The sequence below is a fragment of the Pollachius pollachius genome (genome assembly GCF_949987615.1).
Source record: "Pollachius pollachius genome assembly, chromosome: 4".
NCBI classification, from domain to species: Eukaryota; Metazoa; Chordata; class Actinopteri; order Gadiformes; family Gadidae; genus Pollachius; species Pollachius pollachius.
In genome coordinates, this window is record NC_136937.1 from 25,817,628 (window position 1) to 25,836,758 (window position 19,131).

Genomic DNA, 19,131 nt, shown 5'->3' on the forward strand with positions numbered 1-19,131 from the left:
GGCGGCTCAGGAGAAGCAAGGAAGTCTGCTCAGGCATTTACGGCCATTAAGGAAGCGTGCGGCACCCATTCAATTAACACTATTAACCGGCAGAGAGAAAGAGCGAGAGCGAGCCAGAGAGAGAGTGAGAGCGAGCGAGAGAGAGAGAGATCACTCTAGGAAAAGGTGCATTCTGGATGCTGCATGAGGGGTGCTGAAATTGATGCATGGGAGAGTGTGGGAAATGAGAAAGAAAGAGGGACAGGCAGGCTGGAGATAGGGAGGAAGGAAATGAAGAGATGACGGCGAATATATCAAAGGCAATGTACAAAGCGGGCCTAAATGAGGGGCGGGGTTTCCCAGCCCAGCTTAATGGAGTGCATGCTGTTGTTGGTGGGCTGTCATTGGACGGTTCAGAGAATGCCGGGTGGGGAAAATGTGGTCCAAAGAGGGTCATGTTTGGTGTAAGCCAATAGCAGTGGCCGGGCTAACAGCAACTCAACCTCCATCGGATGATGCCCTTTTAAGTTCAAGTGCCAATGTGATACACACGTTAACCATCAGGTCAACTCATTTGCATTTGAGTTTGGTCTACAGAAGACGTCAATGTGGTGCATGTGGACGGGAGTGCTGAACCGCAAAGGACTAGGGAAGGGGCACAATTAAACTTGTAGGAAGGAACGAATCGTATTGTAACACCAGACTGAGCTCTGAGCTGCAGTCGTTTTCACCTCGTTGACTGGAAACCAATCTTCTCTGTGTAATATATGTGTGTTTGTGTGCCCTTTTCAGGATTGGATAGTAGATCTAAACAAAGAGAGAGAGAGAGCAAGATAGAGCAAGAGAGATACAGAGAGAGACAGGAAGAGAGACAGAAAGAGAGAGAGAGACAGAGAAAGAGACAGAAACAGAAACAGACAGAAAGAGAGAGTGACAGAATAAGAGAGAAACAATGACGGAGAGATGGAGAGAGAGAAAGACAGAGAGAGACAGAAACAGAGGGCCTTCATGTCCAATCAATTGTCGTCGAGAGATGTGGATGGAGATGGTAGTTGGGATGATCCATCATGTCCTGCCACCCACCTCCCCCACGGTCTAAGGCACTTCTGTCAGCCTCAGTGAAAAACGGCCCATTACCTTGCTGTTTGTCGTGGAGAGGTGGTACGCCATAATGAGACCTCTGCCAATACTCACTCCCAAAGGTGTCAGTCATTTGGCAAAAAAAACAACCCTGTGCAACTCCGTAAGCAAAGTGTTCAACTGACAAAGCCAGAATCAGGCTCTCTGCACTGAAATTACAGAAGTAGACGTTATTTGTTAATCAGTAAACAGAACTTCGGATCCCGCGGCGAGGCAAACACATTTAAATCGGACGTGAGTCCAAAAGTGCCATTTTGCACTTTTTGGAGCCTCATGAGAGCGCATGATACGGGCTCATCGGCTCGTGGCCTAAACAAGGATCCAAGCGGGGCCCGCGCGCTCATCTAATCCCTCTGCTAACAGCTACATTTCATTAGCACAGCTGGAGGAGACGCATCCACTCACTGGAAAAAAGATACACACACTTGCGCGAAAACAAGCTGATTCCCCAGAGCCTATCTCCTTTTATAGTAAAAGGGCCCTATGAATATGAATCAGTTATGAATTAATAATCCAGATGAATTTGCATGGAGATGTGCATTTTATATATTAGGGCATGAAGAGAGCGTGGAGGATGGGAGAGTCTGATTAGCACAGCGGTGGAGAGGAATTAAAGTGACCAAACCCATTACATGGTGGATTGAGGTAGATGAAGTGAGCCTGTGTGTGTAAGAGTGTGTGTCTCATTATAAGAGTCTGTCTGTGTGTGTGTCTGTCTGTAAGAGTTAGTCTACCAAAGAGAAACTCAATCGAGCAAGGACTACGAAGGGGATTAAAATATGTGTCTTTCTAAAGTTGCCGGACTACACAGCTTTGTTCTGAAACCTTTACTGATGCTATTATACAGTTGACTAGTGCTGGCCAAGTTTGTTTGCTGTCAATAGCCAATCACATGCTTACAAATCACTGCCTCTAGTCACATGAATCGGTCAGAACAAACATGAAGCGAGAGAAAGTGAAACAACCCGTTCACCAAGACTCCAGCGGGTCTGTCATCATCAGACTTCAGATAATTAACGTTAAGTCTGATCTGCGAGACTAGGCTACACCTAGACCATGTTAGCATAAATTACCCAAACTACACATCTCATTGACTGAGATAATGGAGATAATCTGCCATAGTATTGCGGAACTTCATGATCAGATATTAAGATAATGGCAATCAACATGTTTTGCGTTTCGGGTACCCAAAATGCTTTAGATGGGATATCCCGACATTGTGAAACATGGTTGATTTGACCCCCAGAATAAAGGCATAAAGTCATGTAAAAGTGTTAAGGTTCTCTCTGTAATGTATGCCTCACAGTATTCAGGTCTCTGCCCTCCTTTAGGCTCAAGGATAGAGGAGGAGAATGCATACAGGACGAGGGAAAAAAACATAACCTGTTCTCTCCTAAGGAAGTGTCCTCCAAACAAAGTACTGTACTCTGTGTGACGTACTTCAAGATGGCCCGGGGAGCCGCGGTCTGTCTGCTGTTATGGATTCAAAGAGGCACTTGAAGGTCACTATGGCAACATTAAAAACTTTACATTGGATCGATTTTGGGAATTAAAACTGTCGCTTTCTAAACCAAAGTCTCTGGGCACTGGGGAACATAACCTTTTTATGAATATACGAAAGCAGAATCTCATGCAATTGCCGCTTTGAAAGAACAAACCCAAAGTGGATGTCTTTGATGCCTTTGTATCAATTGAGTCGTCATGACTCTCGAGGACGTCGGGACGTTGGCGTAAACCGTCCGCTCGACAGAAAAACGCGGGGCGCACTCCACTACGCCAGGGATCCGCTGAATTATGGAGAAGCGCTGAAGATGAATCAATGTTGAATCATTCTCCGGTGAGTTGCCCAAGGACCACGGAAAGGGTTGAAATATTGATTGCATTCTCTCTGCGCACAAAAATAAAAGAAGTGTTTTATTCATTTTCTACGGCCTGGCGAGCGCTGCACTTTAAAACTTTTTCCCTTTTCATTGTTTGTTGTTTATATTATACAGCCAGCGTGTCTCGCTCATTAACTAGGGAGGAAAGTCATTTTCTGCCCAGTTAGCCACACGCTACGCCGATTCGGTCAGGCTAAATGGGCCCCAGCTCTGTCGCCGAGCCACTGAGGATGATAAAGGGCCCTTGCAAACAGAGGGGGGGGAGGGGATATGCAGATGAGTGCGGTTTGCTGTTTAGAAATCTTCACGCTGACGGGTAAATTGCCTAGTTTTTTTTGTATAAGTGTGTGTGTGTGTGTGTGTGTGTGTGTGTGTGTGTGTGTGTGTGTGTGTGTGTGTGTGTGTGTGTGTGTGTGTGTGAGTTTCTTTCTTTGTGTGCCCATGTCTGTATGTGCCCATGTCTGTATGTGCCAATATCAAGGTAAGCATGTGTACCAGATGGAAGGAGGAATGGAAGATGAAGATGAAGGCTGTTTCTTCAAAGTATCATGTATTCAGTTTTTAAACATTTCTCCATGACCCATCTGATTATCTGGCCCAAACACGCCTTGTTGTTCAGTGTTTGCCCTCAGCTGTATTCCAGCGGTGCTGAGTTGTGTCTGATGAGCGCGTGCACACAATGCAGATATGCACAGTCTCAAAGAGGTGTCAGAGGGGTTAGTGTACAAGTAGGTACTCTTGTTTGCTGCAGAAATTATATAACAATACAACATAACAATGTGACAAGGCAATGTGACTCGAGTCAGATTTTTTGCTGTTAACGTTCGCGCATAAACAGTTCAGTCTGCGATTTACGGCCATCCTACCCACACAACATTCAATTATCCCGGCATGGCGACAGTGAAGCAGCCCGCAGATGACTTAGAAACTTTGGAGGACTTTAGTTTCTCGTATTATAACCAAACCAAACACTTCACTTCTATGAGGATGGTTTACAATCCGTGCTCACAGCTCTCGACCGACATCGTGTTCAGTGAGTGGTCACGGAAGCGGGAGTCTTTGTGTTCTGGGAAATGGGTTTCAGTGAGCAGAGAAAACATTCAGGTTCAGAATCATAATGGAAATATTCGACATTCAGGACCGCTTCCATCCACCCACAGCGAGTAATCACTAAAGAGTGAGTGTGTGTTGAGTGTGAGACGGAACAAACCACCAATTAAGGCATGTTAAACCCGAACAAGAACCCTGAAATGGTTATTATATCCGAGGACAACAATAAAATCACTTAGTTTTGGCACCCAAAACTAAGTGAAAGTAGCGAAAAAAGCTTTCACCGTATAGTCGTTGAAACCTCTGTGATATAATCTACCTAGCTAGGCAGAGAGAACATCAGTACGTGACGTGGGAGGCCCTGGGGTATATATAGCACTGCCAATGTTATTTACGACCAAAGACATTACAGAAAAGGGGGTTAAAAGACATGGCCCACACGGCTAACATGTGTAAGGAGCAGCTAGCCATCAAGGACACTTAACCTTGGGCCTGCCCTGTTCACAAACACCCCCCCACCCATATACTGTGCAACTACTGTATCCTAGGCCTACTACCATGTCTTTCTGTTACGAATTTGGTTTAGAAAGCGACACCCTGGTTTAGAAAGCAACAGTCTGATTTAAAAGGCAAGCATTCATGTCTCTTGTCCACCTCAGAGCTTGGAAACCAACATTTAAAATTAACTAAAACATTGCTTAACCTGTGAATTATTAAAAGGGCCGGTGGCAACCCTACCAATATATACTTAGTAACGTGTTACTGGCATCATATTGGTAGGGTTGCCAACCAATACTAAGTAACGCGTTACTGGCCTCGGACCACTTTTTTCAGTAACGAGTAATCTAACGTGTTACTATTTCCAAACCAGTAATCAGATTAAAGTTACTCATCAAAGTCACTGTGCGTTACTATTTTTTTTACCGGATCACAGATTGGCATTGAGAGCGATGGAGTGGTGTGTGTGTGTGTGTGTGTGTGTGTGTGTGTGTGTGTGTGTGTGTGTGTGTGTGTGTGTCTGTGTGTCTGTGTGTCTGTCTGTCTGTCTGTCTGTCTGCCTGTTTGTGTTAGAGTGCGTGTGCGTGTGAAGCTTAAGTCTCCAAAGACTTCAATCTATCAGAGGCAAGTGTCGACCTTGACTCTCCAGAGTCCGCGCCACCAGTTGTTATTAGTGGCGGAATTAGTCGCGCGGTGCTACGTGCGTGCGTGCGTGCGTGCGTGTGTGTGTGTTGTGCTGGTGCGACGGCAGCAGAGAGAGCGCGTGGGAGCCTCTACGTTATCGCCAGAGAACTAAACCCACGGGGAGGTCCGAGCAGCTCGAGCGCTAGAACGCGCTGTTTACGTCACGCACGTGGAGATGCGTCCGGTGACCGCCCCGTAAAGCGTGCAGTGATATTTTGTCTAAAGCGGTTGAAAGTCGTGTGTCAGTGTGTTCACCCAGGGCCGTAGCACCAAATGCTGGGACCTGTATACAAGAGGTAATGATGGGCCCCCCCTGAATTCTTCCTACCAGCCCCCTGCGCAGAATTGTTGGGGGGGGGGGGGGGGGGTTAGTATTGTTGTCCAGCTAAATGTAACTAATAAAGTTACTTGTAATCTAACTTAGTTCATTTTAAAATCAAGTAATCAGTAAAGTAACTAAGTTACTATTTTAAGCAGTAACTAGTAATCAGTAATCAGATTACTTTTTCAAGGTAACTGTGGCAACACTGAATATAACAGCAGATAGAACCGTGTTTAAGAAGCATGCGGGTGACATAGCAAATATACCACTTTCCCTCGAGCGGTTAGGAGTTTTCTGCTGTTCTTCAACATCTGCAGTGGAAGGTCACTCAGAGCCTCAGAGGAACCGCCTGGAACACAAACAGATGGCCTCAGAGTGCCTCCACACACACACCTGGATAATGGCTGACATTAAGTGTGTGTGTGTGTGTGTGCTGTTCGTTAAATTCATGGTCCAGTAATCTCAAGAACTGAGACGCCAGAATCACACACACACACAGACACACACACACACACAGACACACACACACACACACACACACACACACACACACACACAATTATTTAGACGTGTAAAAGAGAACGGGATGGGGCCAGAGCTCAAAGCACGCACAGCGAGAAATCAGACAAAGAAAAGAGAGAACCAATCTCATTCAAGTTAAATACCAGACAGACCAGACAGCAGACACACGACACTATGTTAATTAATACATACATCTCTTTGCTCTTGAAATAAAGATTTGCACTACTCTGTACTCATTGGCCCCTTATACTCTGGATCCAGAAATGTTGGGTTTTTTTTTTCTTCCCTTTTGCACTACCTTGAACCTAACAAACATATATCTACAATATGCCATTGTTATTGTTGGTATTAGCATAACAGATGTTTGTGCTCTTTGATAGACAGACAAACACACACACACACACACACACACACACACACACACACACACACACACACACACACACACACACACACACACACACACACACACACACACACACACACACACAATTTACCTCAGAGCAAGCAGAGGTATACAGTATACTGTATTGAGGATCAATCTCTGCAAGGCATACAAGGTCACATTTAGTCGTCCTGCTATTGAAAGAGATCCAGTCCAAATCGATCCCCTGACCAACTGGTCAGAGGGGGTAAGGCTGACTAGAAAGGTCAGGTGACAGCAGCTAGATGTTTCCCATTCCCTGTACCCTGGGATTGCCTTCTTTCTCCAGTATAACTAGGCCACCCGACATCCCACTGCAAGGATGGAGCCTGCTTAAAGGAAACTCATACCTTTTGTGGGAGGAATATCGACAGGACACACAGAGCCACACACACACACACACCCACAGAGCCACTCACACACACAGAAACACACACAAAGCCACACACACACACACACACACACACACACACACAGCTAATTAGCGCGGCATACGCTAGCTGGCGTGTCATGTACTGCGTGCTTTCCCACAGGGAATCGACCTATACGCATCCGGGGCCAGGGTCGGAGACATCTTGTTGTCTTTTCCCTTTTTCATTCACATGAATCCAGAGCTCCCGAAAGGGTTAAATATTTGGAACGACACTGGGCTATGGAAGCATTAGCAATAGCATGATGAGAGCCATGAACCAAAAACATTGTATCATTAGAGGAAATATTGTATAAATATTGTGAATCGTGTTTCAACCAGTTAACCAGTTTATTAACCAGTGCGTTGTACATGTAGTAAAATGAGGACGACAAGAGCAGTGTGTATTCTGTCCAAGCCCGGCCCACTTTCTATGGAGGTCCGCTTGCTGACTTGCTCCTAAAACTCAGCTGCCAGACACACAACCAGAAGGGATTGGAGGGAATGTAACAGCGCTGGATTACATCAAAAAGCCAATTACATGTCAGGATATGGATAACTATTCCGGGATGCTATCCAAAAAATCCTGTGCATATTGTAAACACTGCATCTGTTGTACTGTCCATGGGAAGAAAAGCGGAGCACAATAGTAGTAGCTTATGAGATTTAACTTATTACATGACACTCAATGAAACATACATCTTTTGTTCAAAGCTTAGGTGTCTGATTAGCGTGTGGATGTTAGCATCGCAACACGCTTCTGAAGGTAAAAGAGGGCACTGGAAGGCAGAGATGGTCCCTTGCTTGAGACACCAAGAGCTCGAGGCTGGCTTCAACCCTGACAGCAGGCTGACCGTGACACCACACAACAAGAGTGTGGCCCTATAAGTTAAGAAGAAACCATAGACAAATATAAGCAGTAATAATAGTGATGTCATCTACATTAAGACCGGATGGACAACTGTTTTCCATGTCTTTCAAGATTTGCATTGAAGTATGTGGTGCAACTTTCTGTTTTGATTTGGGCAATATTATTCTACAGTAGTGTTATGTAAATGAAGAAAAATACAACGGCACATTATGGGCTGTCACAGTTAAATTGTATCATCTATCCCTGAGTGTCCCTGGTGTTTTGCTGTGGAGACCTCAGGCTCAAAGCCAATATGAAGTTTGCCAGGAGTGATTGAATCCATTCATTCAATCACTCATTCAGAACATTTCGGCAGTTTTTTACTGTCCTTTTCTTGGCAAATATCTGAAGAAGGCTTCATGTCTGAAGATGAAGAAAAGACCAAACTTCCACTGAAATTGATTTGATTCAGTATTTATGTAGTATTTAGTCCACACTGTCAAAAGCACTGGCCTCTGCCGACTCTGCATTGAGTTAGTTTGCAAAGCTTATTATTCATTCGTTAATTGATTTAATTTGTTTTAAGATGTTAATTGATTGATTTTGTTAAGATGTGTTGAAACATATTCCGTACTGCATTTATTGCTAACGTTTTGCTATTGCAATTTGTAGGGTTGTCCAAGACCAAGAACTTTGTTAGTCAACAAATATCCATCGCAACTATTTGTCGACGATTGCACCAAGTCCAAATTAATTTAATATTTAACAAATGCCATAAGTTGCTAACTAAAATCCTACCCATTGATATATTTCTCTACATTTAATTGTAGTTATTATTAGGGGGTTGCAAGAAATAACCCAAAATAAATCAAGTATAAAGTACAAATCTCAACGGCTTACTCGTTTTATGGGCACTTTTGCCTGATCCTCAAAAGAACACGCTCAACTTCCACCTGGTGAATTTATTTAATCTGCATTCTGAACTATCTGCTTCAGCAAAAAAACAAATTAACAGCCAACAATACAGAACAGTGTGCAACAGGCCATGTGTGAACACAGCGCACTGCGATGCTACAGGCTGTGCTCACGGATGACATTGCTTCTGAGCACGATTTGGAGGTAATTCAGAGGAAGTGCAGGAGTCTTTGCTGAAGGTGATTAAGAAAACCTTTTTGTGTTCTTCATGTCAGACTACCTGCTCTCAAATTGTTTTAAAGAAAAAGCCATTCGATATTGAGGGAAACATGCAGAGAACAGTGACACCGAATGTGATCACAGGTAGCTGTTTACCATTCTGCCGTGTCAGTTTAGCTTTCTACGGCAGAGGGAATCATACTAGCAAACCTTCAGGTTGCTAGTGGTTGAAATGAAAAGTCGATTAACAGAAGATTTATTGATAACCATTTTGATGAGTCATAAAATAAAAAAACATTCAATAAATAAAAAACAAGTGGTCTGACAAAATCCAAACAAATATTATTGTTGTTTGTGTTGTTTGAGCCAGACAAAAGGCATTTGAAATAAATCCATAGTGGACGGGAGAAGTGGACTAGTGGACATGAGGTGTTGAGCAGAATAAGCAGAATTCATGGGCTCAAACATATGGATCAGAATGGAAAGGGATAGCCTTTATCTGTCTTTTCTTTGTAATTAAAACCGTTTTCTGGTCTGTTTTCTGTCTGCGTGTGTCTTGGATGCAAACGGTGCATCCCTTTATATGGACGGTGTCATGCTTGAAGAAACAAGGCAAAGCAATAGTATCGAACACTCCCTGTTAATAACACACAGTACCACCTGGAAATCTGTTCAATATTTAATGGCTGAATTTACCACAAGGAAAAAACATAGAAGGTAACTAGGTAAAACCTTGAAGTTAAAGTATTCATAATGTCACATTTACGATGTGCGGCTGCCTCATTGCACATGGGAATTATCCCTAATGCATAATGTATCGGATGTATAATTCACGCACAACTGGTAGTTTCAGCCAAGCAGACTTCCTTCAAATCATCCTGAAAGGAATTACAGGATTTTCAATCTCTGCTAAATCTATGAGGCTATAGTTGAAGTGCATTGCAAAGAATTTACCTAAATAAAAAATAAAAAATGGGGAATTGTGGCTTTGAAGGTAAGAAAAACATTTAAAAGTTGCTGGGTTCAATATTGAAAACCAGATGTACATTAAAAAAATTAAAAACGACTACATGTAAGACTCTTACATGCATAAATAGGTTCAAATTGTCAATATATGTAACTAAAAAAATGAAACCTTCCCCAACTCTCTCCATTACGTAGAACAGCCTGTGGGCTGATTCAACTATATATTTCACTGTGAAAGAGAAAGGAAGCAGTCTCTGCGCGTATGATGGCTATAATGTATGTTCTTTCAGAACATTTGAAGGCCGAAACGTCATCCAAATAAAAGAGCCACATATTGAGCCAGAGAGTGTGAGAGTGTGTGTGTGTGTGTGTGTGTGTGTGTGTGTGTGTGTGTGTGTGTGTGTGTGTGTGTGTGTGTGTGTGTGTGTGTGTGTGTGTGTGTGTGTGTGTGTGTGTGTGTGTTGTGTGTGTTTTACTGGCTTGTGAAGAAAGCGTCCCCGGAAGACACAACCAGGTAAAGACGTATAGGTGTTTGTTGACTCAGACACCATATGGGTACTGTCAAATGATTCTTATTTATTCCCAATCCCACCCTGGGAACATCCCGTTATGGATCTGTTCCTGGTGTGTGGGGGGGGGGGGGGGGGGATGATAGGCAGGAGCAGCGTTGGAATGCTGTGGTTATGTCCATAAGGATCCGGACTCCCCCTGACACGTGTGCAGTGCATGATTCACAACATCTCAATCACACCCATGGTAGGGGACCTTATCAGAGTGAATACCCAATGTGTGGTCTGATTTTTAGGAGTATAATAGACTCTGAACTATGAATAATACACTCTGAATTTTTGTGTGTTATCTGTTAAAGAAAATCATTACAGATATGAATCTGATAGACATTCACTGTTTTGTTGTCTTTAGGAAAATGGGGATTCAGAGTTAGACACCAGGGAAAGAGAAACAATAAGTCTTTGTCATCCCCATATGATAATATCTAAAATCCTCAAGGCAATATCTACTCATGCTTCTTACACAATGTGGGCTACATTAGCCAGCACTTCACACACACTGAGAGCAGAAGGCTACGTGCATGCTGATTGCACTGGTGTCATTTCAGAGGACAAACAGAGCTTTCACAACAACAAGACAGAGCACTTAATTAGGAATGCTCTGGATCTCTGCTAGGCAATGCGATCCAGCCAATGTAGGTCTGTTGTTAATATGCTTGGAGCAGCTGTTTTGAAATTGTTATCAATGGGCATCAAATGTATTGCTTGTTTCTTCTGACATGAGCACCGCACTCACAATTATTTTCATGTGCATGTCAGGAATAGAACCTTGACATAATGGGTCCAGGGTTTTACGTTCTCAAATTGGCCTGATTCAAAGAGTCATGTCGATGGTCCAACCTTAAAGCAGAAACTGAGATTTTGCGAAAAAGACATTCCCAACATGCATGTGAAGCAGGTGGCTCTTATTTTTTAAACTAGCTGAGTCTGAAGGTTCTTCTTAAAAACTTAGTCACTTTGTTCTGGGTGAATTGAGTACTAAGGGTGCCAGGAACACAGGCTACACCTGCTCAGAGCCTAACTGTTGTGCTCCCATAGACTTTCTTCAATAAGCATGCTGGAGAGCATAATCGCTTCCCACTGGGTTGTGTGGAACTGTGGAGTGACACATTGACCACCTTAAAGGGTAACCCTGGGCCCTGGTTCTCCAACCTGTGGTACGGGTACCGTCGGTGGTAGTCAATAGTACCACAGTTGGTAGATAGGATTTTCTCTTCTAGACAAATTTACAATCGTAGAAAAAAGAATGAGCATAATTTAAAAGCAACATAATGGAAACATTGTTTTTGCTTGTTTTTTTTCTTCCCAAATCGTGTCGTTTTTTTTTATAAATTCCATCCATATGTTTTGCATTTGAATGTTAACCACAGATATTTTGGTTCATTATCGTTTGCTGAATAATCCAACTGGGAGTTTAAGAACGGTTGCTGACCTTTTCACTGTTTCCCACTGGCCTTCCTGCAGTAATAACAGTATAAAGTGGGGGCTGGCCCTGTTTGCTCAGCCACTGCATTTGTTTCTATCTATTTTCCACCTTTTGAATTGAGGTGGTCCTCTAAAGATCTTGACGACGACCTAGTGGTCCATCTGGGGTCAAAGGTTTTGAAACCACTGCCTGAGGGACTCACTGGGACAGGTAGATTGATGCCTCTCACTATTTCAACCACCCAATTAAAAAGCACTGACCTGAATACAGACAGTTACAACATGTTGGCCCCGTTTGGTTTAAGGAACACAGTTAGCCTCACCAACACGTGAGAAGGAAAAGGTTATCAAACAGTTCAGAAACCGGATTCACAAAAGGTAAACCAACATGGACATCTATAACCAATAAGCTCTATACTGAATGTCAACAGCTGGTCTTTTGAGTCCACTGCCCACTCTCATCTGGTTTGCATCATGAATCAAAGCGATTTGGGGAGTTTATCCCTACTTCGTCCTGATAAAATTACGTTTGCGATAGGCTACAACACATGTAGAACAACACTCGGAATACAAAACCATCTGGCGGCCATCCCTTCCCTCTGCTCCTTAATCTAATTACACAATAGTATCTGTTAGATGTCGTTTGTGAACCGACGAGGACCTCTCTCCGATGCAAGTCCGGACTAGACTCTGCGATGACGCGTTGACAGATAAAGGAAACTTATGAAATAGATCTCAAATAACAAAACATATGTAACTATAATCACCTGCTCAGCCTGATCACGTCTCAGTGCATTTTTGCTTAGAAAAATCTCAAAGCGACGCCAACTCACAACATGACACCCTATAAATGTAGATTAACAGCGGAGGCATCAGCTCCCCCTCATCTTTAGATCTCACTGAGTGATCTACACGCATAGAAAAGCACATCAACGTGATAGATGATATTGGCAAGCTTTGTCCAAAGCACAGCACCCCAAACTTGTTCTGTGAACAGTGTTGCCAGATGGGCCAGATTTCCCCAACCAACCTGGCAACCCAACCTGGTCTTGTCCACTGTCAGTGAACCTCTTTTGTGCGGCGCGGTGGACAAAGGAGCGGACGAGCCGCATGCACTGACCGCCGCGCTCTGCTCCCACAACAACACAACCAGAGAAACGTTCCGCGTCCAACGCGATTAAACACACTATCTCCTGGACACAGTCATATTCCTTACTTGGCTCATAACTAGACACCTTTTAACTCCCCAAGGATCGAATTCCCCCGCCCCCGATCATCATCATCACTCGCCAGCCTGAAAGACGTGCAACTTTGTCCTCAGTCGGACCACTTGCCGGCCGCTTATGCCCTTACCTCGGTCGGTCCCCGCGAGGAGAAGAAGGAGGAGGAGGAGGAGGATGAGCGGACCGGAGGGAGAGAGTCGGGTGTCGGTGTCCAACCCTGCCGACGAAGTTGACCAGGAGTCGCCCTCCGGTTTAATTCCCCGGTGAAATCGACGATGTTTATGTTTTCGGGGCAGGTGTTTGACAAAACGAGCCCCCAGCGGCAGCTGCTACCTTACAATGTGTGCGGTTCGGTCGCCTATCACTACAACTACTACTACCGCCGCCTCCCGCCTGCCGAGTCCTGCTGCTGGCTGCCAGGAGCCGTGACGTCAGAGGGGCCACGGGAGAGAATGCTGAAGGGACGCACACACAAACACACACAAACACACACACACACACACACACACACACACACACACACACACACACGCACACGCGTAGGAGGCGCGTAGGCTATAGATAAATAGTGAATGAATTCTTAATGTTTGACGGTAAACTGGTAGAACAAGACGGTTTACACACATGTACAGGTTTTGAATGACTTAACCTAGAGTATGGGGGGGAGGGGGGGGGGGGCAGCTTTATAACAGCAGCCCCAATATAAATAATGTAATAACAATCAGCGAGGGGGCTACGGATTCGCGTGTAGATGGCCCGGGACCGCTGGGATTAAAAAACAAAACTAGGTCAAAGTGACTAATTCTTTTGATCTATTTCCATGTAATATTGACAATGGAGAGGGTTTAGAGGGACAAACATGACCGTGGTATTAGAATGGGGGTTGCATATTATAGACATATATTGTTTTTTTTTGTTTTTTTGCTTTTTTAAGCTCGACTGCTGTAATTCAGGAGAGGAGACAATGATCATATTGTGTGTTCATATAGGAGCGCTGTATTGTGCCTCACCTCAATTAGAACGACCCCCTGCTCAGAAATCCATTGAACCATAATAACCGTATCTGAAAAAGGCCCCAAAAAATCAAGCACGCTATGGCTACAGAGACGTGTGCTCCTTGTCAAGATCACGCCAAGGACACGGCGGTGACGCGCGCCATCCATCCTACAGTTTATATAGGCCATACGCCCTTTGCTTCGCGCTCCCTCGCTCGTCAGTCTACGCGCGAACGAGCTGACGTGGACGAGCGCTGGTCATCTTCCCTTATGGCCCACTAGACCTATATAGTCTAGCCTACTGAGCAGCTGAATTGCATTGGTGTTGATGTGGATGAACAGAGCATGCATCTTAGGTCAACGGGTAAAACCTCATTCAAAACTAAATGTTCAAATTTCGCCTGTAATTCACATCTGGTTCCAGAGCCATTTTCTTTATGGCAAATAGCATAGGTATATCAAAATCCCATATTGCGCAAATTCTAGTCAAATCGTAACAAAGATATACGAAACTTGTAATGTGTGGTTGGTCAGAATGTATCGGAAACAGCTGTAAGAGTGGTCCAATGTCAGTGGATATAACAGGGCCTCCAGCTCAGTCTCCTCTGCTCAGTCGGACCGTTGTCTATCCCTTCTCAAGGGTGCCCTCTGATGGACAAACTACAACAGCAAAAAATAAACACGAAACGATGTGTTATTTGGCGTCAACGGTTTTTATTCAGCTTTACACGTAAAATATAAATAAAAGTTATTTACAGATAATTTTGCATAATCATGAAGTAACCCCTTTTGTCGTTTCAGAGTAGCTGGTGAGGTAATCACAAAATATTGACACGATTATAAATAGACGATGGAACCAGGAACCCAGTCATCACGGACAGTGAACAGCGTGGGATCTCCCACCGAACCGTCGGTCTGGTAAACAGTAAGCATTGGTCAGAGGGGAGGCATGTGGTTCCTGGAGATCCACAGGCTAGGCTTAATCTTTTGTCACGACGTGGCCAATTCCAGCTTGCTCTCCGTTGAGGGTGCCTCCACGACCTCTCCGACCAAGAACTCCTCCTGCAACACCGCGGCCACCAATAACACAAGTAAGATGTGTGTTATGTGCTATCAGATAGGAAACATTTAGAAAGAGCCACTCCATGTACACAATCATGCATGCTCTGCATTAGATATTTGAATAATGTCAACATCTGAAACCCCTCTCTTCCGAGAACATCTGAATGTATTGGCTCATGTTGGATTCAGTTCACACTTTTGTTGAGACTATCTCTGCATTTTGGCGATGAAACTCTAGCTATCAACGATTTCAGAACCGTCAAACATGCACTTGACTTTCACTTGTGAACAGAAACCAAAACACAGTACACTCATCATGTGTTCAGATTCTTATAGCTGCTCTGCATAGCTTTTCGATTTTGTATTATTTTTCAAGCATATTTTTTAACATTTTCTTAGCATCATGTGTAAGTTGCGTTGAATACAAGCGTCTAGGAGGGGTTTGCTCTACATCAGGATTTTGATTTTACAAAAAATTGAATCTCACGTGAATGCGCCTGCCACAAATATAAACAATTGCACTTACGTTTTCGTGATAAGCCGTTGTAAAGTACTCGCAAACGCAGGCAGCATAATGCAATTGATGAGGCCATTTGAGTATAATTTAAATATGGAATAGTCATTCGTCAGGTAGGTAAGAGTGAACCCATTGGTGTTTGTTACAGTAAAGTGTGGATGAGCATCGCACCTGATCATAGATGACTTTTACAACCAGGGAACAACTGGGACATGTAGCCACTTCTTCACCATTTTCAAGGTCTTCCTGTGGAAACAACAGATGTTAATGTTCACTGAATTGATTAGTTCATACATTTGTCTAATCAGCAAAAAAAAAAAAAACATAACATGATACCCTTTATTAGGTTGTATAACCTGGACTTGAGATCCTCAAGTGTGGTTTGCTGAAAATGGCGAGGCAATGCAAAGCGTATTCTACTGACCACTAACAATTAGTAAAGCAGACAACAAGTGTCCAAACACTAGCTGCAGTAGGAGCAGTCTAGCGACTACAGCACCCTTTAGAATTATAGCACTAAAAACCCCTTCAGAACCATTAGAACTACAGCCCCTTCAGAACCATTAGAACTACAGCCTCTTCAGAACCATTAGAACTACAGCCCCTTTAGAACCATTAGAACAACAGCCCCTTCAGAACCATTAGAACTACAGCCCCTTCAGAACCATTAGAACTACAGCCCCTTCAGAACCATTAGAACTACAGCCTATTCAGAACCATTAGAACTACAGCCCCTTTAGAACTTCAGCCCCTTTAGAACCATAAGAACTACAGCCCCTTTAGAACCATTAGAATTACAGCCCTCTTTAGAACAACAATATTTCCTCAGACCCTGCTTTCGTAATACAAAACACGTGATCAGTTAAGCATTGTATTCATAACAATGAGCATGCTGTGTCATCCTGATGCATGGGCTTTACTGTCCCACGAAAAATACCACAGTACACAAAATAACTGCTAAATATGAGTAATCATTGTTAAGCAAAAGTTTTGAAGGTTTTACATGTTTAATGATAACTCACACCGATTCAACTGATGAAACTTTCCGCAATAGCCCAGTATTGGTACCTGTTACAATGCATTCATCTTATACATTACCTTAGTTATAGCGAACCTGTCACCACAGGGACAAGGGAAGTAGTACGTTTCGGTTTCTTCATCGTATTCAAAATCTTCGATCTCTACCTCGTCGTGATATATCGACATTTTGGCTAGTAATCGGGCTAAAGATATAAAAACGTGGAATTCTCACATTGCCGATTCTGGGTTGACTCATGCATGTGACGTCAATCCCGGTTGTCGCAGGAAAATGACACTTGGAAAGGTCTGCCACTAGAGGGAGACAGAGACCGCATTGCTCGCTCGTCATTGTTCCATACCTCCTTTTTTACTGTCTGTCTGTCTGTCTGTCTGTCTGTCTGTCTGTCTGTCTGGCTGGCTGGCTGGCTGGCTGGCTGGCTGGCTGTCTGGCTGTCTGGCTGTTGGTCTGTCTGTCTGTCTGTCTGTCTGTCTCTCTGTGTTTCTTTCTGTCTTTCTGTGTGTCTGTCTGCGTGTCTGTCTGCGTGTCTGTCTGTATCTCCTTCTTTCTTTCTTTATTTCTTTGACACTGTCATTGTGAGAAATAAGAAAAACAGCTTGAATGAGCTCTGAGCATTTCAGCATCTTACCCATGTTGCAGTTTATCTCAATGATAGTTAATTGACCATACTTTATCATTAATATTAACAATTAATAATGCATTATTCAATTCAATATGATTGCAGACACTGTGTGTTGTTTTGTTTAAATTATTCTTGTGGACCCAAAGGTTAGGGTCTTAATCATTCTGTGATTAGGTAGCTGTAAATGGAAAGAGAATGGGCTGCTAACAATGCTCTGTTCAGCTGTCGACATACAGTCTACTCTTCTCAACAACTTTTCTTGAAATGATTCAGTAAAAAATGCATAACCTACTTAACACTGGAATCCCCTTCATGCCTGATGCAATTAACTTATTGACCTTGCAATGGAACAGATGCAACTGAATTTGATTTTGAGATTGATAATTCTCAATTAATTCATTTATCTGACAAATTGAGAATAATTGAGCCCTCTCACCTTACCCCACCATTCAGTCCCACAGACAACTGCCCCAGTGTTACTGCAGAAAATAAAAATAAAAACAAATGTTACACAACATTAGCAATGAACAATGCTTCAAATGTTTGGCAGAAAACTGGAAATGTGAAGAAAAAAACAAGAAACAAACAAAGTTAATCACTGCACAATTTCGAACCACCAGAAAGCAAACCAATTGGGCTTGCCATCATTGGTAACCGCCGGCTACCGCTGACCTATTTCACAACAAGTCATCCAGTAACAAGAATTCCTCTTCGATTTATTTGTATCTTTGTCTATGTGTGTGTGTGTATCTGTGTATATGTGTATCTGCCTTTATGTATGTGTGTGTCTGTCTGAGTCTGTTTGCGAGTGTGTGTATGCAAGTGCGCATATGTTGGTTTGAGACGGTGGCTGCCACAATGAAATTAGGAGTTTGTCACGAGGATAATTGAATAAAGCGCCGGACACAAAGTTAGATTAAGTGGCTTGATTTTATCAAAGAAGAATTCTACACAGACTCTTTGATTCTTGGAACTGTCCTTGTTCAATGGCTCTGCACAAGATGAGGGTTTTGGCATCAGACATCTTTGGAGGAACTGGCGTGTGACAGGATACTTGTGTTGTCATACTTTGGGCAAGGGACTGTATTCAAGTCAAAAGGTTGTTGGTTTGATCCCCAATGACTACAGTCTACCTTTGGGCCTCCTTGAGGAAGATTCACTCACTGCTACCTGCTCCTAAGTTACATTTTTACTCAGGGTAGCTGTGGATAAAAGCATGTAAATGATAACCCGGTCTCTGATGCCAGGCCATGGAGGACAAGACGTCCAAGGACACACATGTTAGAGGACAGTGGTGGGGGGCGTGGCCACATAAGAGATGATGATCAGACTTGTACTTTTAAAAATGGCCATACACTCTCCAATGGTAACTCTATTCCTGGCACAAGTGGTGCAGCTGATATCTGCTTCAGGTATGGTTTGAGGGTTGTAGAGGTGGAGAGTGAGCAGAAGAGAGAAGGATTTTGAAAAATAACCAACCAAACATCCTCCCTCTCTGCTTCCTATATGTCTCAGTTTAGGTCAAAAGTCAAAGTCAAAGTCAAATTTATTTGTATAGCACAGTATCAGACACACATGTTTTTCAAAGTGCTTAAAAAGAAAAAAATAGAATGAGAAATATACATATATAAATAATCAAATAATAATTATGTATATATATATATATATATATATATATATATATGATTATTCAAGTAACAACAGAATAAAACAAAACAAAAACAAGATTAAATGAATGCAATAGAAAATAAATTGGGTTTAATTTTTAAGTTACAGTAGGGGCAGATTTAATTTCTGTTGGTAGTTAGTTCCAACAGTGGA

General features: G+C 43.1%; 1 protein-coding gene across 1 annotated transcript; it reads right to left on the reverse strand.

The window, feature by feature from the left end:
* Window positions 1-14,764: 14,764 nt before the first annotated feature.
* On the reverse strand, window positions 14,765-16,909 carry dph3 (diphthamide biosynthesis 3). Its single transcript, XM_079735841.1, has 3 exons — window positions 16,748-16,909; window positions 15,821-15,895; window positions 14,765-15,132 (listed from the first exon to the last, which is right to left on the reverse strand). The coding sequence occupies exons 1-3, from the start codon at window positions 16,853-16,855 to the stop codon at window positions 15,061-15,063; spliced, it is 255 nt and encodes an 84-aa protein (XP_079591967.1). The 5' UTR covers window positions 16,856-16,909; the 3' UTR covers window positions 14,765-15,060.
* Window positions 16,910-19,131: the final 2,222 nt, after the last annotated feature.